Below are 21,303 nucleotides of genomic sequence, written 5' to 3'. Positions count from 1 at the left end.
CAGTAGATACCCAGCTCTTGGAAGACTGACAGACCTTGCTCAAGGTGGACACATTTAAACCATTGCTTAAGCACTTATTAAGGGAGGTATTAACATGTCACAGGAAAAATGAATAAGCCACTTCACATTGCTGAAGATTTAAGGATCTGGAACAGTCTTTGTTAGTGCTGGGAGTCTGAAGATAGAAGAAGACTGTCACGAAGTGTTTTTCAGGACCCTATGCAGATGGCAGAATCTGGAGGGGAGTGAGACAAACACAGGGAAAACGACTAGGATTGGGGCTGGAAGAAAAACAGGGGGTGTCAACTCTCAGATGTTGGTGACCACCGGGATCTCCAGAGCATTAGTATCTCACCGTCCTTGAAAATAACACTTCCATCACCAAAACATTCTGCAGTAAGTCCAGTCTGTAAGAATAAATATTTACAGTAATTTAACAATATCATGTATTAAACACAAGCAGTATGTCCTCTGGATACTGGTGAGTGTACAGTACCAGCTACCAGGCAGGACTTATATTACATATATGTTCTTTTTAAGAGTTAAAATTGTATTTTTTATAACGAATTGGATGTCACATTAGATTCAGAAGATAAGATAGACATGTGCTGGGCTTTGCATGCAGGTAGCAAAAATATAAACTATAAATACAAAATGGGAACTCCTAAGCTGGAAACAGCTACTTATGAAAAAGGTTAATGTTTATGTTGACACCTTATGTACATTTTCTATATAATGTGTAAAAGCTAGAGATTAAGATACATGAAATAATGAATGCATTCTTTTTTATGCCAGATATTTAACAAATGCAATTGCATAGCTTTGGAGCAGCATCCCTTCTTAAATCACTCAGCATGTATCAATTTGGAGATTTCTTCCTTACTAATGTATTGTCTCATTAGCTTTAAATACTTGGAAGCAGTGAGGCAGAAAATCAAGAAAAACTCTGGTGCTCACAAGAGTAAGTCTCACCGTGTGGGCTGAGGTAAGGCCACAGCCATTCGATGTTGATTGGCTAGGAGGAAACAGGAATTGACAAGAGACTACTGCACAACCTTTGGCTAAGAAAAAAAAAATAAAACTGAAAAATGTCAGAGCTCTGAGAAATTAAATTACAGCAGCAGCTCCCTGTGCCCAGATCACTGTGGTTAAAAGAGGAACAATGGCTTTCTACTTTCTCATCATTCCTCTCAAACTGAGTCATCTGTGGAATTTGGTTACTCAGTTCTGTTCCATTCATGTGTAGGATGATTTTGCCCTCTTCTCCCAATTTCAGGGAACCAAAACGTTTTTCTGAGGTTTTAAAGCATTTACTGGGCAATAACATTACAAGTTCTCAAGCTATCTGTAGACCAAGCCAGACAAAAAATCACCTTTTAAAAGCAGGAGAAATATGAGCCTTCAAAAACCTCATGTGTTAGTGTCACCTTTTACCGACCGCTGGAGAAATAACGACTATACTGTAGGGATGAAAGCTGTACTGCACAATCACTTGTATAAATCTATTCTGGAATAGATTTTGCCTGTTTATGAGGGCATCTGTAAATTAAACTTTAAATACAGACTTCAATAGTTAGCATATAAACCATCTGAATTCCTGTCTTTGGTTGCATACAGTAAATGTTTTACAATGCATTGTTGTTTTATATGGACACAAATGTTTGAGAATCTTATGGTGTAGAGTATCGTCATATTAAAGGGGAAAGTTGGTCAATGGTGAGTATGATAATTTAAGGACTTATGCTTTACTTTTGAAGAAAACAACTTGCAACCTGTGCAAAGTATTTAAATACGTCATAAATATATTCACTTTTAGTTGTGGTAAGGAAGCATGAAGATTTGATTTCATCAAGTTGCAGAGTAGAAGAATCTTTGTAAAGATGCCATTGTCTATTCACTCAATGGTACGTAATCCTCTCCTCCTGCTCATGCTGTGTACTGTATAAACAAATGTCCCAGAATAAATTTAAAACCTTTGAGATGTGAGCAAATCATGTAAAACAACAATCAAAGTTTACCTATTGAAGTGAAACAAAATGGGGTGATTTAACATTAAAATAAAACCCACTGTTTAAAATCCATAGAGGACAAAACATAACCCTCTCCTCAGCATAGAAAAGCCACTAGAGGACTCTCTGAGCTTATAAATGCTGGCCAGACACACCCCCACCCCATATTTAGGAAACAGGAAATTGGCAGTTGGTTTATATTGCAAACCTACAAACTATGAATAAGGGAAGTAATTCAAAACCAAATAAAGGTAAGTACACTACAGCAGCTGACTGCAAATACAGCACTGTATATACACACTACAATATACTGTATATATCATAACTTTAACAATAATGTAACCCACATTCAGCTATAAATACAATTGTTACTAAGTTACACAATGCAGTAAACTCATATCCTAAATATGGATCACTACTATGCGTTCTGTAAAATACCACCTAACAGCTACAGTAAATGCTTTGTACTGTATATCCACCAGAATACTGCATATTGTCAGGTTATTTTGAGGGCACATACATTCTCTTGTTTACCTCTCCAACAAAATTCTCATACAGTACCTTCATCTTGATTTTTTTTTTCATAAAGGTGCATTGACTTGGTTTTCTGTGTTAAATTCTGGCTAAGCAGGGATTTCTTTTTTGCCTAGCCTGCATGGTGCCTGTGTTTTTGAGACACAGTCACAAAAGGTTGGGCAACTGCTGACAGACATACATTTATCTACAATATCACTTAACTACAAAACAAGGTGCTTACAGATGGTCTCCCCTCACTGTCCTCCCGTGACATCAGTGAACGGCAGTCCATTGAACCCCACGAATGTTAGATTTCAGATCTGAAGGCAGGTAGTAATTACACAAGACCAGATCTGTAGGGTAAGACTAGTGTTCACAAAACAGTGGCTTGACCAAAATAAAATATGACAAGCACATTGTTGTGAAGCAATAGCATACTGTTGGGCAACACAACACCCCCCCCGTTGATAACTTGCTTTAGTTTTTTCATCAAAATTGTTTTCATAATATCCTGTTAGTTGTTTTGTTTATTATGTAAACAGCTTGATGATAATACCAGAAAATGGTTCAATGCAGATCCTTGTGAGTTACAGGTACCCCTTATTCTTCAAATGCATGAACTTCTGTTATGTCTCAAGAGAGGTGAATCAGTGTCTCTTCATCTGTAGAGTTAGGCATAACAGATAGCTGGATCTGCATTACAAAGTGAAGACCTGGAAGTTTCTATTCATAACAATTTTGAGTGTAGAAACATTGAGGTATTTATTTTTCAGAGATTTCGGAAAAGAAAACGGGATTTTGTGGATGATCACTGAAACATTTCCAAAGAAAAGCCAACCTCCGCGGGTACATCACTGATTCTGTTGCATTCATTTGCCATTACTGCGGTCTCAACTCAGGATGAGGAGGCTCCAATATAATCAATACTGCTCTTATCCCTATCGTCTATTTATTTTCTCCTCTTATCATTTTTACTCAAAATACATAAGGGGCAGAGAATTTTACAGTCGGATGAGAAAAAATAATAGCGAGCAACAATATTCTCTGCTGAAATTTCACCGTCCTTCTGTGCCACTGTCAAATATTAATATATTAATCTGTGCAAGACGAACTCGTTCGGCCCTCGCAGACGGATCTATAACGCTAAGCAAACAACGAGAGTTAAAAGTGGTTTCTCCTCCCAGTTTAACGTAACTCTCGCACTACTTTTTCCGTTTCTCGCGGTAAACGGGAGGATTTATATTCGTCTTTCTGAAATCTGGTTGCGAACATGCAGTATTGTAGAGGCACTGTTATACAGATCTGTGATTGGGGGGGGGCAACAAGACATTGTGGTTAACACAATGTATCGCATTATTTTAAAACTGCACACTCTTTAAAATAACCCAGCAACATATAAGCCAGAAAATTGTTTTTGCAGCGCGCACATGAGTCGTGGTGTTTCTGTGTGGATCGAAACCAATTAGTCCTTTAAAGATTAAAGCTGGTGTACCGCAGGTGTACACCACACAGCGAAATGACCACGCCGTACACAAACATCTGACCCATATTGTTTGCTTTTTGTTGTTGTTGTTGTTGTTGTTGTTGTTGTTATCGAACAATTCAAAATACATTTTCCTTTAAAGGCTAAAGCCGATTCAGAGGTCTTGGCGCTATAAGAAGCAGGGCACTTATTCGCCTACAGAGATAGACGCTTCGGATTTACGATTTACTGTAGACATCTTCTTGCAGAAATAGGAGATTGGTAGTACAGCTAGGGGGAGATCTGGTACAGTATCTAAAATCAGGAAGCACTCCAGAGAAATGTTATTGCACACAGAGGCTGTGTGTCAGCAGAGATCTGCCGCTTTCAACGTTACTAACGCAAGCGAGATTCAGTGATATAAATATACATTTGAGACGCAGTCAGGCGTTTTAGAATCTCCTCCACTGGATTTTTACTTTTTGTTTTTTGGGACAAGAAACCACTGAAGGAAGACTGGAACGGGGAGATCTTAACAAGATACATTTTAGAGGCATTTTTGTTCCTTCTTCATTTAGCCCGTTTCCTTCATCATGGCTACAACAACCTGTACCAGGTTTACTGACGAATACCAGCTTTTCGAGGAGCTTGGGAAGTAAGCAAGTCTCTCATTATTGGAAATAGATGTTAATAAACCTATGTTTATGTCAAGCAGTAAGCTATTGCACAAGTTATTCGGTAAGCTAGAGGGGTAAGACTGCGCGTTTAACAGTGCTTATGGGTCTATTTGAATTCAGTAACCTCCTGGTGAAAATTTGACTTGAATGAAACTAAATTTAAACGATCTGCGTTCCTTTATGCAGTATATAACCTATGTGCTCTAAATAGTGTGCATATACATGGGTGTTTATTTTTGTTGTTACAGTACATATCTGGTGGACTGCTTCGAAGGGTTGGTCGGTGTTGCATTTGTGTTTTAGACATTCGCTAGTGCAATGCGATAAGGAGTTCACTCTAAGCAGACAAAATAACGTTGTTTCAGTGCCCACCTTATATTTAAAACAGAATATCCCATAACACACGCTGTCTTGATTTCTAGTAATTAAGGTGTATAAAAAGCAACAGGCTCTCTATCCGGCTGTATAATAGTGTGATCATGTTCTTAATGATTGGATTACACGCTTTGCCATATCCCCACACTTGGAAGTAACAGAAGGTGACCTGTAGATTTATACTGTAAGTCTTTGTAATTGCTATTATAGTAGCTGTTTGCTTCTGTCTTAATATGGGACGAATTTAAATTAATCGATGTTGTCTTCCGTCCACATACTGTACAGTACATGGAGACCGTTAAAATGGTTAGACATCCTTCCAAACATACTGTAGTTCTTCATTTTGAATTTTAGTTTCAAATTGATATCATCATTGATATCTCGTTTGTAAATGAAATCCACTGTGTTCATCGCCTAGGATTTTGAACGTTGCTTTTATAAATGCGGGTGGAAAAATGTTAAGCTTGTATTTAAATCCCATGGTTTAAATACGGTTTACGCAAACAGCTGGTATGCTTATGCTGGTATAAGAAGCAATTTACATATTAAATAAGTTTAAAGATATATCTGCTGTACTGCCAGTAAAAAAATGTGTGGGGGAGGGTGCAATTAGGTCATTTTCACTTTCTTCTGTTTGCAGAGCTATTTACAGCCTTACGCCTAGACTTAAGTCCAAATGATGATTCATGGTAGTGCCAAGAGACTTTGAGGTCTTTAATATGTTCAGTTTAACTTCAGATGGTTTAGAAACACAAATGTCAAAGCACAAAAATTACCTCTAATGGGATGCAGTTCTTTTAAACCCGCTCTTTCCCAAAGGCCCAGTCTCTGAGGTCTAATTATTAATAGGGCACAGTATTCCGCAGGGATGTTTCATGTCCAAAAGATATTTTCATGATCGTTCATATTATCTTAAATGTGTATTTATATTTAAATATGAAGGTCGATCTTTTTTGCTGTATTTAATTCCTTTATATGTATAAATTGGATGTTACATATACTGTATACTGTAAATATTATGCCAAGTGATGCAGTGCTCTGTGTCTGTTCTCATTTTTATAGGGGTGCCTTCTCAGTTGTGAGGAGATGCGTGAAGATCTCGACTGGACAGGAGTATGCTGCCAAAATTATCAACACTAAAAAGCTCTCTGCCAGGGGTACGTGCCTAGAAGCCTTTCACGTTTGTGTAGGGTACCTATGGAAATGTGAAAGTGTAGTGTGGAATTGAAGAAACTTTGAAATGAAAAGCTCTTCTGCATGAATCCAGCCAGCACTTCTGTGAAATTACTGAAAAAAATCTTAACAGTGAATGTTTCCTTCCAGTAATGTTGGCAAAAAAGTCCCAGCCATTGAATATCAATAGTCTTAATTGTTTTGTATGTCTCGTTAGGAAATCTTTCCACTTGCCAATCCTCATAAAGACAAGCACCACGATACTGATTGGCTGTGTGCAAATAGTAAGATGTTTTCAATGCTTTGTAGGCTCCTCTGAAGTACCGCTTTATGACAATTGTGGAAAAGGGGCTTTTAGTGAATAGTTAGTTACATAGTAGTTCAGGTGGGTAGCTGCGTCACCATGCATAGGCTGCCAAGGAACATGTAATAGGTTTATTCCATGCTGAAAAGAGAAGGAGGAAAACACAACATTTCTGTCCTGGAGCCTTCTTCAAGGTTACATGGTTGTTAAGTAATATATATATATAACTCTTAGGCTAGTTAAGTATTTCTGCTGTACAGGTCACCGAGTTCTTAAATTTATCAAGTAATATTATTTTCATTAGCACTGCATCACCTCTGTGAATTCGGTTAAGCAATGGAGCCGCCTCTGATCTAGCCCCATTTTGAGTGAGCTATCAAAGATCAGCTATTCATTCGGATAACATTGGGTTTAATTCACAAGAGTGAATTTTAAAACACAATTTAACTCTTAGTTAGGTCTAAGTCATGGGGATGCTTGTGAGTGGGTTTCAGTGTTCTCCTTTATTATCTAAGCTTTGGGGTCCAGAGCAATATCATAGAACAAAAAACATTCTATTTATTTAGTATTGTGAAGCTGAATCTGGTTTGAGGAAGAAAATAGTTAATTGTGTTCTCTCTCCCAGATGGACAGACACGTACACATATGCACATACTGTAGCTGTGGAGCAGTCATGTATAGTTCTTTGATTGAATGTTACTTTCTTACACATTCAACACATTTTTTAGCAAGTTTAGACAATCATATAAACATAATGTTACACAGAGTAGCAGTATCCGTAATAGCATTGATTAATTTGAGACTTTGGTGTGTATTGGTTGGTTGCAGTGGAGAACGATCATATCTTGATGGGATTTCCCTTCCTGTTGCATATATATGTCTGTTTTACTGCTGCAGATTGTGTGCTAGTACTCCTGCAAGCTACTGTATCTGCAGGAAGAAGGCAAGGATACCTTCAAGAGCATCTTGTCATGTGATTTTTTAGAATTGTTTTTTTCTGTCTGAAAAATACCAGAAATATAAAATAAAAAAATATGAAAATGAAAGCAAAACATTTTGAGATGGAGAGAGATTTATTACCATGCAGTGCAGTAGAGTGTGTTGTAATGCCTCTACAGTTGCTGTATTTTTTTAAAAAATGCATTGAAATAGATTGTAACAAAGTACAGTATTCATTTTGGGTGTATACTTGCTGTTGCTCTAGAGGGTTGTACAAGATTTAAATTGAATTTGATGCAAATGATGCATTTTTCTTACAAAAGAAAGCACAATTTTTTTCCCCAAATGTCACAAAATACAGTATACCTGAGATTTCTAGGGTGTGAACACTACTTTAGAATTGATGAGTTGATGTATATGTATATGTATTATTGTTTAACTTCATTTTTTTAATTTACAAGGCACAGTGAAAGCCTAGATTACTAATTGCAGTGTAATCTATGATTAAACACAATAGTAATGTGCTCACTGAACCAAGGAGAAGATTCAACATAAACTCCTCAGGATAGCCATTTCCGTCTCTGTGAGAGACTGTTTTATTTTCTACACAGGAAGATTGGAATCCTTCTACTTACCGGGCTTAATTATTTCCCTTCTTGAAATCGAAAGAGTTTGATCCTTCCACTCGTGTTTTTTTATTTTATTTTCTTCAGGAACACCACTCAGCTTCAATGTGCACTTCTTGTGTCAAGTTCAACATGTTGCTCTGCTCCGTTCTGTTGGCAAAGCTTCTCTGCATCCGCAAATATTCTCTGTCTTTCCACTCCTGTAGGTTTTTTTTTTGTCCCTTTTGAATTCTTTGTTCCGTTGATTGAATCCATTGTTGCTTCCCAAAATGGAGATGATGTTCAGTTTCTTCTTTGCTGGATGGGAATTCCCTCTTGATGGTTTGGAGAAGAATTTTAATTAAGCACAAAATCGTCAACTTTGTGAAAGTATTGAATGGTCTCCATTTTGTTGAGAGTTTGTGAAAATTGTGACATGTTGCAGCCCTTCCTGCTCACTAGTCACTCTATTGACTAATGTTATGGGATGTACGAGTGAATAAGTATAGGTTGTGCATCAGATATTTCACTGCAGAAATGTTCCAACACGATCTGCATGCAGAATTAACAAGTAAGTAGTACAGTATTTGTCAGCGAAACTGGCTCAACGTCGAGAGCAATATTTCTATTGGATGTATTCACAAGCCTGCTTGTTTACAATGTCATAGGGCTGCAACACATCACTAGTTTTGTTGCCTTGTTCTGAATCACAGAATATGGCGCTGTGCATACCTGGAAGTTTTCTCTATTCTGTGATGTAAATTGGAGCTTCCGAGTTACTGTTTACATCATTGCGGCTTGAAATGCACTCATCAGCGCTGATTCTTTCTAACCCTGAAATATAAAAATAGCATTGCAGTTCCTCTTTAAGCTGTTATGTAGTATCTCACCTGACCTCTACTTCTGTATACCCATGTTTTTTCTTGCGCAACATGGTGAGCTGACAAAAGTTTGTTTTGGATAATTATATTTTGGAGCTTTGTACAGTTTTTGACCTGGATAATTCGTCAACAGCTAAGAAGTTCCACACGCATTACTGTCATTCACTCGAGATATAATGTTTTAGGTTCATTTGTGAATTGATTTCTCTAAATGTGATCATTAGTTGAGTATGTCTTTGAGTTTACTATTTTTATGGCATTTGGTCCAGGTTTATTCAGACTAGAGAGAATAGACTAGGTAGTACCCATCCATCAGCATATACAACATTATGGTTGTGAAGCAGGTAAAAAGAATTATGCTGTTTTCATCAAGCTATAGCACCACTCCATGTCCCTAATATTCGTAGCCCACTCCTCAGAAAACATTAGCCAACACCTCAGAAAAACTTGGTGCTGAAGGAGGTTTTTTCATACTGCTCCCTCCATCAGTTAATTCTTTCTGCCTTGGAAAGCTGTTAGTGTAGGAGTGGGCAGTGGGATAATGCGATTTGCTTACAATTTATTTTTTCACTTTGACATCATGGCATTTAAAGGCGCAGTATATATTTTAAGTTCTTGTCATTTGGGGATTTTTTTTTTATTCCAGTTTTGGGAATGTAATGAATATCTCATTCTTAATGTTTAAAACGAGTCTTCTGGGACACCCAAGGTGAAACAGCAGTAGATGGCTTAAATACAGTACATCAAAACACTCACATCTGCTGTAATTATTTATGCCTTCAAAAGTGAGGAAAATTATGCATCCATATTTTAATATTTTATTCAAAACCTGAGTGTTCTGACTTAAGACTTCTAAATACAAGAAAAGTTACAGTAAATGTTAACAAAGAGCTGACAGCCTGGGACTAAAATTGTTACTCTTAAATTCCATACATTTAAATTCATAAACATGTTGGGGCAAAACAGCAGGAAGCAGTAACCCTTAAGGTAAACTCAAGTATTAAATGTGGTGACCTTCCATGTGACTTGTTCACACTATCTGAAGGGTTGGGAAGGCAAATATTTGTGAAATTCTGGTAGCATGACTGAACCTGCAGCTGTGTGCATGTTCCTAAGTTGTATTTAGTAAGTTTAAAATTACAAATTTTACAATGCCATAACAATGACATGTGCCAGTGTTGTGAGCCAAACACTATTTTCACAAGAAATGAGATCTGATTTTCTCATTATTCTTGCTTACTGTGGGACAAGTGATGACTGAAAGAATCATACAGGAAGGTTTCAAGTTTCGGTTTATCCAGTTACCCAAGAAATGCAGGCCCAGCTTCACAAAAAGAGTTCCCGCCTTTACCTGGCACACCCTGAAATGTTTGGGGAGAGGGAAATAAACTGCAATTGCTGGGATATCTGCTTGTTCATGACACCTGCAGTGCAAAATGAGTCATGTGTATAAGGAATATGTACCGAGCTTGTAATGGAACAAGTAAAAGGTTTATTCCATGCTGAAAAGAGAATAAAGGAAACACAACGTTTGGGCTGTGGAGCCTTCTTCTTCACACCCAAAGAAGGCTCCACAGCCGAAACGTTGTTTTCTTTCTTCTCTTTTCAGCATGGAATAAACCTTTTACTTATTCCTTTACAAGCTCGGTCCAGTACATATTCTTGAACCTTTATATACCAACTTAAGCCTACTTGGACTACTCAAGCTTGTAATGTTTAGTTCTGAGGATGTTGAGATTTATACTGTGAAGCACATTAATAGACAATAGAAATATTTGAGCTTGTCAAAGACAATAAAGGAACTGCCAAAACGTATAGTAAGGTTTTGTAATCCTTGTATCTATAACACAGTCAACTCATTCGATAAGGTTTCTACAACACAAATGTCCAGTATCTGATGTGTTTTTTGTTTTATTCTACTTTTCATTGCCAAGATAAGCTTGAACATATCTAGGAAGCTTGTCTCAAGATGATCGACTGTTTCAGCATTTCAGCTTTCCCTTAATAACCATTCCACTTTAAATGGGAATTGGAATTGTTGCATAAAACATGGCTAGTCATTTTTCTACTTTTTATAACTCCACTTCAGTATGATTTAAGGTTTTTTAAAATGGTTTGTAGAGCAGAAAATATCAGCAGCTCTTATCTTAAACTGTTTTCTCTAATGTACTGTAGTTATTGACTTGTGTTTAAGTAATGTATGTTTAGGGTAAATAATGAAGCAAATGCTTTGGAAACTGCAAATATCTGCTGTATGATGTATTGCAGTTCACTTACCATGAAAAAATAATTGCACTGGGATTGAGTGCTGGGCTTACTTAGATGTGGTAATATAAGAACATTAATGAAACAGTAATTGGTATGAAGAGAACACACCACTAAATACATTACACATTCCAATTAAATTTAATGTTAGTGAATTCTTGTTACACTGAAGGAAATCCTTTAAGTCACTACCTTGCATCGGTTGTCCGAAACGTGGACCAAGCACAATTTGTTGATTTGCTTTCAGTAATGACTCTCTCACCTGATGATGTCCAGGCTTTTTTTCTGACTCTTTCATCATGGCCGCAAGGCTGCACTCTCTTGTAACTAAGTGAGAATGCAGTGTGACGTCGTTAGTTGGGCACAATATTGTAAATCCTCGATCTACAGTAGATTAAAAATAAAGTGTTGCATCAAAGAGGCTGATATCCTATAAGTCTTATAGCAGATTTGTCTTTATGAGTCATAATGTCAAGGGCTGGCTGAGGTTCAGCAGATTTCTTTTATACCTCACTGGGAGGCAGCTTGCTGTCTTTTGCCAAGTGCTGCTCCCCCTGCCTAGTCCGAAAATCAAATTTGCACATACCGTGAGCGATTGTAACTGGCAGTGTGATTCACCTGTTTTGTCTGAAATTGTATAAGTACTGTATAAGGCTTTTACTATTGTGTTAAATTGTGACTTCAGCTATTGTGGAGAGCCAGCACAATTTTGGTTTTCCGTGTTTCCGCTTGTCATTGTTTGACTTTTTTGGTTCTTACAGCTACGTTCTCATTCCATACTTTCTGTCAAAAATAGCTTACGTCAAGATATAAATAATACCTTCTTGAGACTGCTACAGTGTAGCATTAAAAGAGTGTTTTGCCTAAATAAGCTTGTGTGTGGTTTTCAGCAACACTTGACTTAGGCCGATGTTGAGTCATAAAAGCAGCTTGCTGCCAGGAGTGGAGGAACAGATGGTATTTTTTTCATTCTGTCCATGCTTGTAAATCTGAATGGATTTGTGTAAGGCAAAGCCTTCATTTACACTTTAACCCTTTGCAGCCATTTAAACAATTGTAAATATAGTGAGGCTGAGAAGAGTTCTAAGGATGTTCAAATTAAACAGGTAATTTGTTTGGAACACACACCGTAACAATATTTCTCGTGAATTGCCATGTTATCTTTATCTCTGAATGCTTTGTACAGTATGTGCAGTGCTGAACACCTTGTCCTTCACTTTGTCCCTTTATCAGTCGTATAGGGTTTTTAAAGCTGAAATGGTCAGGATACTTAAGAAACAAAGAAAACGAGTTCATTTAAAGAGCACGTGTAAAACCATGTATGGAAAAAGAGTTTGTATATATCTTGGTTTGTTTCCAGTATGAATTTATCTTCTGGACAGTGTTAGGAAATTGGTGTCCAGTCCAGGATGTATCCTGCCTTGTGCCCGTTGCATGCTGGGACAGCCCCCGGCTTGCTCACAGCCATGAAATGGATGAAGCGGTTAGAAAATAGATGGACAATATTTGAAAGCAAAAGAAAGGGCTAACCCTATTAGGCTATATAGGTGAAATATCATAATTTAATTCAGTGTTATGTTAAAATTATTAGTCATTATCATTATCAGGCATTAGTCAGACCTATCTATGATATTGTGTTTAATTGTGCTCACCATAATGTCTGGAAAAAGCAACCAACCATTGCTGTTGATCCCAGTACTCTTCCTTCTCTCAATAAATGGCTGGACACGATTCTTGGATCAATTAGCTACTAACAGGACTGGCTGAATGGCAATCCAAAATACACATCCTTGTTTACAGTTTTCATTTGTATTTCATCAATTGTGAATGGGCTTTGTGCCATAAGTTACTGTATGTAAATAACCATTACTGCCACTATGAGTGTCAATAAAAAATGAAAAGAAACTGTATATCATATTGTATGAGTGTCCCTTATCTTTTAATTCTGATTTATGGAATTTCATGTACTTAAGGTAGGATTAAATTAGGAATGACAACATTCACGGGAACTTAATATTTTTATGGGTGGAATTGTAACTGACTAGATTAATCTTGAAGAAATTGAATGATAACTAAGGGATTTAAATTAATTTAATATTGAATAGAATTGATCAGGAGAGGGAATTAAATTATTTTTGACCCCAACTCTGAAAAATGAAAGATCCTGAAACCTATTGAAATGAAGTAAAGACAGATGAACAAACATCATTTACCATTTCAGTTAAGTTTAATGTTGTCTCTGAAAACGCATACCCATCATGATAAAAAATAGTGCTGTCAACAAAAGGTTTGATTCAAGAACGAAAGCAGATGCATGTGATCAGTATTTTACCATTGTTTGAGTCTGGCTCAACTTCATTTTTAATGCTGAAGTAAACAATAACGATGGATTGTTTTTTTAGCATTTCATATACTATTTTGTGCAATTTGAAATGGTTGTTTGGGTTTAAGTTTTTGTTTTTGCATCCCTCAAGTGCTGTCTGATCATGTAATATAATATTAATATAAAATAACTTCTAAAACATCATATATCTAACCATATAATTGTAATGTAGAAGTGTGTATACTGGTAAAAGTATTTTTGACAGATTTTTTTTGCTGTTGGAAAGCTGTGATGGAAGGTGGATTGGACTGTGTTACCAAAGTGACTTAACTAGGTCACCTGGTCCTGGACTATAGTCTATTAGTATAAAAAAACAACTTTTTTGATATTTTGAGAGCCTCAGTTGCTTCTGATTTCTAATGTTAATTGTCACCACATTCAAAGTAAACACAAAGTGAATAATGACTGAACACATTTATTTATCTCAAAATCTGGATCTTTCACCTGTACAATTGTTGTGCATGTAATCTTCATTTTATTTAGCAGAAATTTAAAATGTAATTTCATCCTTATTAGGCTTTCAGTAAGGATTGAGACAACAGTGACATTACATTTCAGTACATTGTGAGAGAACACTTGTGTCCTTCTGTACATTGCATACTACAGTATATACAAAATCAGATCATTTTACCAAGTTTAAAATATCTTTTTAAGTTGGATTAGTTTTATAGAAGGAAGAAAAAGCATTCCAAGACTGGTGGTGAAATAGAGACTGTAAATAGTTTGGACACATCAAGGGATTACACCAATGGTGGAAAACCTGCAATTCCTGGGAATTTCTGAACCTGTGTGTTTCACAAATAAAATACCCATCATGCTGAGTGTATACAGACTTTATATATAGCATTTAGAAAAATACGTTCCTTTGTATCATAACTAATTAAGGATGCTGAATTTTGTATTAATTTATTGTTAATTGCGTTATTTGACCCTTGTACCGTATCTGCTTTAGGGACACAGATGTAGCTTTCTTCATAAATCTGATATTCCCTAAATAGATTAGGTAATGTGATGTGCACACTTTGCTAAGAAAACATTAAAAAAGACAAAGGATAAAAGGAGTCATCTAGCCCTTGGTTGAACAAGGATAGAATACAGGTCACATAAACACATCTAGACGCTGTACATATATGTGCAAAGATGGTATTATATTAACCTCCTGTGCAACAGAGCACCTCTTAATGTTTATATACAGGTTTGTGATGGGACATTCTTATGATATTCCTACAGACTGTCAAATAATAAATGTTTTTGAATCCAACCAAGATGGAATAGTATAGAGAAATTGAGGTATTGATTTCTAGGTATCCATTAATGAGATTTTCTTCAAGTTCCAGAGCTGAGATAAAAGCCCACTTCAATATTTGTTAATAATTTGTGTTCTGTCATGAAATCAGTTAAAATAATTCAATTATTAAGTGATGTTTTGTTTGTGCTTCTTTTCATTTGCTGCTGCATAAAAAACCACATTGTATCGCCTTATCGTACCGATTCAGGGGTTTTATTTCAGTACCTGATTTGTATGCCTCTAGGAGTATCACTTCAGTTTGCAGATGAAGAGGGCGTTGGTTTGTAAGGATTAATGATTGCTTGAAAGGACGGATTGCTTTCTATGAAAGCAGCAGGAGTTAGAAAAGTAATAGGTTGCTGATTTTGTAGAAGTGTGTTTTGTAGGAGACAACAGGTAAGCAGCAAGTGCTTTTTTCTTTTATTGAAACACCTGTCAGCAGAGGTGTTTTCAGCACTGTGTGAAATAGAGTAACAGTGAAGGATTATGTAACAAAGGTCTGGTTAATTAAAATAATTTATGATCCGTATTTGATAGAATTAACACTCAGGTAGGCAGCAGTCCAAGGTGGTACTTTGTGCCAGTGTGCCTTCTTTTTCCTGCACAAACAAATGTAACAGTGTAGTGGTAGTGAAGGAAGTGTGTGTGTGTTTTTAGCTTTTGGCAACTCGGAAGAGCAATGCTGCATACAGGCAGCTAATTCTAGCCCTTCGTCACTTTCTGAATATCACTGTTAAAATATAAAAAAGCATACCCCCCAGAGCATCAGTCTAAATCCTAATTTATGAACTAGGCCACAGATTCCAAAGAGATAGGGCATTCTTAATTAGAAGCACTGTATCTTTTTCATTGACCTTGTAATCTGCTGGAGAGGTAAAGCATACTTCTTGTCTTAATAAAAGATTATACTTCTTCAGGTTTCAAATTCAACCACAAGAAAAACTTTTCCTGCTTGAACTGCAGTGCTGTAAATAGAGCATTTGTCATTTTTGAATACATGGAAATTACTGTTACCATTTAGGATGCAGTCAATAACATTTTTTTTTGTAAAATAGTTATTGGGCTGAAATGTTTTAAGAACAGTATAGTCTGGTACAGTAATCAATGCAGTCAAAACAAAAAATGTCATGAACCCAGATGAACAGATTACATTTTAAAATTCCATAAAGAAGAGGAAACAGATGGGTATCCACTTCTGTTGATAAATTGCTTGTTGTCAGCTTCACAATGGAGTCCGTAAGAGTGACAATTGTGATGTGAATGTTAAGTCTCACACTCCATGCTGAATACATTTTTGGAATGTCAAGAAGGGCTAGAACAAGTAGTTGGCTGTGTTGAAGAGTTTGTGAAGAACTATTTGGCTTTTGGACCTGAATTGGAATGGACATTGAACAAGAAACTGCAGAATGGAATAAAGACTCTTTTACTTTATTTTTGACCGTGGACTTTGCCTAATGATTTAAACAGACTTGTATTTGCTGTAAGTGACACAATAGTGGTGGCCCAGCTGGGTTTTCAACTCACAACCACGCAGTTACAAATCCTGGGCATCAGCCAATATTCCTTTACTGCTGCCTCTAACTGCCATGCACCCAACCAAAGCAAAGGTTACCAGAAGGAACCCTATAAGAATCTGATTTCTAAAGCCATAAAGTTTCCAAGATAGCCCAGTTTACTCTTCCAAATTATCTCTAATTTACTTAATTTAACAAGTCACAGGTTTGACGCATTTAATTGATAAAATGGATTTTTCCTGGTTTTTAGAAATTGATGGTGATGGTCTATAAAATCTGCTTGATAGGGGCTCTCAAGGAGCAGGGCTGGATACTGGATATACAGTGAAAAAGCTGGCAGTGTGTCTGAGGAGTAGCCCACATTAATGAAAATCTTGATTTCTTGTAATACTTGTAATTTGATATGTCCACTGTAACAGTTTTATAGTGTAACATTTTTATTAACGATCATTTTGATGCGATAGTGTAAAACTTTTTTTACACTCGGTTGGCTCCTCATTCCCAGGAGCCAAATCTTAAAGATGAGTGATTGGGATTGAGGAACGGATGTCACAAACGTGACCCATTCTGGATTTGAATAAAAAGTTTTGACGGGTTTTATCCAATTACATTTTTTGTACCCCACGTTTTGTTGTTAAAAGCTTTTATCCCCCTCCTGCAAGACGTTTTGTTTTTCTTCTCTGTTAACGCTAATGAGGGGACAGGCATGTCCCCTGTGAATACTGTCCTTGTTCTCCAGCTCTACTGGGAAGAGGAGTGGCCCTCTGGCAGAGTATCAGACTTGAATGCAGTAAAAGAGGCTGCAGCCCCCACTGATTTTGTTTTTTCCCTTAGCCGTGCACGATTTTTAAAAAAAAATCCTTTTAAAGGCTACATTAAGTAAAAATAATTTTCTGTTATAAACTATTTTTAAGTGCCTGAAAAAGCATTACCAGGATGAGATGTAAAATACAAGTATAATTAGGAAGTGTTCAGTACTTTTTCTTCACCCAGCTGTCCTGAATGATTGAGCGGACAACTGAATGTTATTTCATTTCATCTCAAAATGGCAACTTTCAGCGCATCTGTGAACACGTTGGACCTTTACACCAAAGTGAGCTCAGGGGTTTAACTACATTTCTCTACTAGGGGGAAAAAAACGCAGGTGCGATGTGATCAGAATTTCAGGTTTTTTTTTAAGTCAGACACAAATCAAACTTAAATGGGTTTAAATCAAACTCTGGGACACTGGCGATTTCGTGTTTGAGAGCCTGAACTCGTTTGTCATCCTCTGCACTCGCTGATCAACTTGGAACAAAGGAAGGACACCTCTGCAGTTGCCGGCTGATGTGGCTCTGGAGTACTGTATGTGTGCTGGCTGTCTGCATGATGGCACAACTCACAAAGGACCGCAGGAAAGCAGACATACTGTACAGTACCGGTGTTCTGTACTTCAGTGCACTTGTGCTAAATCTGAGTCCATGCTTTTCATTGTGATGAAGAGGCCCTTCAAAACAGTGTCTTGTCATATCTCATCTGAGACGCAAGGCAGACAGGCATCCTTAAGAGCACTTCAAGATCAGTATTTCTGGGGGGGGAAACATGCATGTTTATGTAGATACACCCTCAGTTATATGTAAAATGTATTAAATGTATTTAGAAAATACTGGAAACTATTCCCGATGTCACACTGTTTGTCATGTGGGGTTTCAAATCATAACTGCCTACAGTACTGTACATATAATAACCACTGCTTCATCAGCTCTTATATGCCAATATAAAACTGCGATAATTGATGGACTAATTAAATGCAGCCCCTTTCACTGTATCTATAATTGTAATGTTTCACTCTGTAATATCCTGAAATGTAGTATCCCAATATGCTCCTCATACCTACAGTACAGTAATGAATAAAAACAGACTTTTTTCAGGCCACAATTTGAACATGAGCAGAGCACTTCAGTTAATGGACTGAGTCATCAGTTTTTTATTTAGAAATGAAAACATCTGATGAGGCAGGTTAACCATGGCGATTGGGAACTTGAAATGAAAATCAAAAATGAAAGTTGAGAATATCAATAAAACCAGAAGAAACATTAACATGAAATAGGCTTCTAAAATGGGAATAGGAAACTGTTTCATAGTTTATTTTTTTTAATGTAGAGTCCATATACTGTAAGAAGCTCCTGTGGAATGTTGTGCCTATGCTTCTATGTTTTCAGACTGGACCTGAATGTTTAAGCAGTCAGTTATTTGTGATTTTTGATTGCTTATCTTTGCAGTCAAGTATTGTCATAGCCCACAGCAATCTTTGCTTCTTGAAGGTCATGATTTTTTTTTCATAGCTACCTGGTTTAGAGGATAAGAGTATATGGATAACATTTGAAAATGGACTTTGAAGATAAAGTAACACAATTATGTTCAGGTGTCTCAAGGGTTTTTAATACTTTGTTCACTAGAATGCACGGCTGTCCAAAAATCAAGTGAGGGAAATTAGAATAAATTATATCCAGTGCCTTGCAAATGTATACCACGTTCTGTTGATATCTAAAAATAATGTTTTCAAATGTTACTTAATATTGAAAATCTATACAATCTACTCTGAACTGTTAAAGCTAAAAAATGATGAGAGCACTGTAAATGATTTTTAAAAAGAATTAGATTCCTAGTTCCATAACTATTCAACTGCTTTGTTAGGACAGTCCTAAATCTGTTAAAGTGCAATAGTATGGTTTGTAGGTTTGTAAGGTCACAACACTAGTATAAATATTCTCTGTGTAATTAAAAGTTGATAACTTGACTTCAGATTAAATGCATATGTTTCTATAAATTCCCTCAATGAAATATTGAATTACAAGCCACAACTCACATAGTGATATGACATACTGTATCCATCATAAAAAATCAGGAAGCTTATGAAACAAATCAGGAATAATGTGGTAGAGAGGCACACATGGAGATAAGGATACTTCACTCTTTGATTGCAATGAAGTGGAATTTGCATCATATCTTCCCGATACTTCTGACATCAGGCTCCTTTTCCAAACTGAGCAGTTCGCCAAGGAAGAAACAAAACTTTTCAAACTGGTGGGGTCGAGATAAAAGTGGAAATTGGATGTTTTAAAAGGCAGAGTAAAACCTGTCTGTCACCCAGGAATTGAAAAAGTGGGTCAAACATCTGCTTTCCAGCAGGACAAAGACCAGAAGGTTCTGATGACAAAAAAAGAGTGAAAGTCCTTCAGTGATCAAGGCAAAACACCTGACTTACCAGAGATTTACCAATCGCAGTCTGTCAGCAATCCCTAGCAGACTTGTCAAAACTGGGGCAATTTTGCCAGGAAGACTGATTAACAGCTTTGCCCCGTGGGATAGGGCAGACTCTGACAAATAACACTGAAGTAGTAATTGCTGCCAAAGGTGCTTCCATCAAGTACTGACTTAAGGCACTGAATACATAAGTGATCAGTAAATTTCACTTTGTACTGTATATCTTCTCTGCAGGGTTTACTGAAATTCAGCTTCCTTCACAGTATAACATAGATCACTTTGACCATTACAGTTTTTAAAATAAGAAAACAAACAACAACAAAAATGTGTATATTAGTTCTTATGGATCTAAATGTTCTAATAAGTGTAGTAGAGGATGAATACGTTTATAACTTGCTGCATTGCATTGCCCATGCAGTATGGATAGCCTCATGCTGTTTTCAAAAGCTGTGGCCCAACAAATAGATATTCACAAATATAAGATGTTCACTGGGTGCCTTATGAAGAAGCATCATTGATAAGGAACAAAACATTATTATTTTAAACAATTTAGAGAGAATAGAAATTAATAGTTGAAACATGTAAAGGATTTCTTGTTGCAGATGTAATCTTTCAGTTTAAACATACCACTCTTTTCTAGTTAGGTTTATGTCCACAGCAGTTTGGTAAGTTGTGAATGATCAATTAATTATTGAGTGATGCCAGAAATAATCAATATCTAGAATTCCTACACTTTATTTATTTTAAAAATAGAGTGTTTTGGCTCAGTATATAAGCTGAAAGCTGGCAAAAATCCCCTGAGAAAATGTTTGTATCATGACATTCCCTTTCTAATAACCCTTTCTAGTTATTAAAACCTGTTAATTATTGTTGTTTTTCCAGCCATTTGATAAATAGTGTTCTAAAATATTTTGTCCTTCAAATGGCAGCTTGGATAAGACCTGTCTGATGGTTTGAAATATAAATGGCAAACTAGATTCCACAGAAGATGGAAAACATCTGGAAAAAAAATTTAAATTACCTTTGGTCATAAAGCAGTAAAAAATATGGGGAATGTTTTTATTATTGTTAATATATGGACAATGAGAACATTTATGTTTTAGCACTGTAACGTTTAACAACAGGATATGAGTTGAATTGAGTTTAGAACACTACAAAGCCAGCAATCTGTATCTAAAACTGCCACACAAATATGACCTTGGTGCAGGAAGATGCTGTGGAAAAAGACCACAAGAATAAATTAAGAAAAGTAACACTATTAGAGCGTTGAAAATTGAGGTAGAAAATTGAATGTGGCTTTGATCTTTACATATGACTGAGAAATGTCGAAAGGATTTTACTTTGTTGAATAATAATACACGTCTACCTTCAAAGTTCTGTCTGTAGATGTGGTGTGTTAATGTTGCAGAAATCAGAATATGGAGTGGTCGTAGGTAATGATTCCATCTGCCACAGAGCTTCAGTTCAGAATTATTTGATTAACAAAACACATTTGATTAAACAGAGGCAAAACACGGATTTGTGTAATCTGTTTCATCAAGCTTGATATTGTCAGGTACACCTACAAATCCATTCTTTGAGCTACAAAGGATTTTATATTTAAAGTTTTTTTATATGTTTTTTAGATATATACAAATGCATTATCGCAGAAAACACTAGTGAAGGT

At 36.4% G+C, this 21,303-nt stretch overlaps 1 protein-coding gene across 13 annotated transcripts in view; it reads left to right on the top strand.

Annotated features, from left to right (window-relative positions):
- The first annotated feature begins 3,787 nt into the window (after positions 1-3,787).
- Positions 3,788-21,303, top strand: part of camk2d2 (calcium/calmodulin-dependent protein kinase (CaM kinase) II delta 2) — a 103,932-nt gene continuing 86,416 nt past the window's right edge. For 4 of the 13 annotated variants that reach the window (XM_015345676.2, XM_006629935.3, XM_069191974.1 and 1 more), the window contains exons 1-2: positions 3,791-4,642; positions 6,102-6,196. In XM_015345676.2, coding sequence (XP_015201162.1) covers positions 4,581-4,642; positions 6,102-6,196 — 157 coding nt within the window. In that variant the 5' untranslated portion in view covers positions 3,791-4,580. Of the gene's footprint in view, positions 4,643-6,101; positions 6,197-21,303 lie in introns of all 13 variants that reach the window. The other 9 variants (XM_015345678.2, XM_015345675.2, XM_015345680.2 and 6 more) reach the window with 4 other exon arrangements.

The sequence above is a fragment of the Lepisosteus oculatus genome, chromosome 1 (genome assembly GCF_040954835.1).
Source record: "Lepisosteus oculatus isolate fLepOcu1 chromosome 1, fLepOcu1.hap2, whole genome shotgun sequence".
NCBI classification, from domain to species: Eukaryota; Metazoa; Chordata; class Actinopteri; order Semionotiformes; family Lepisosteidae; genus Lepisosteus; species Lepisosteus oculatus.
The sequence above is the reverse complement of the archived record's forward strand: the minus strand, read 5'-3'. Positions and strand labels throughout refer to the sequence as shown.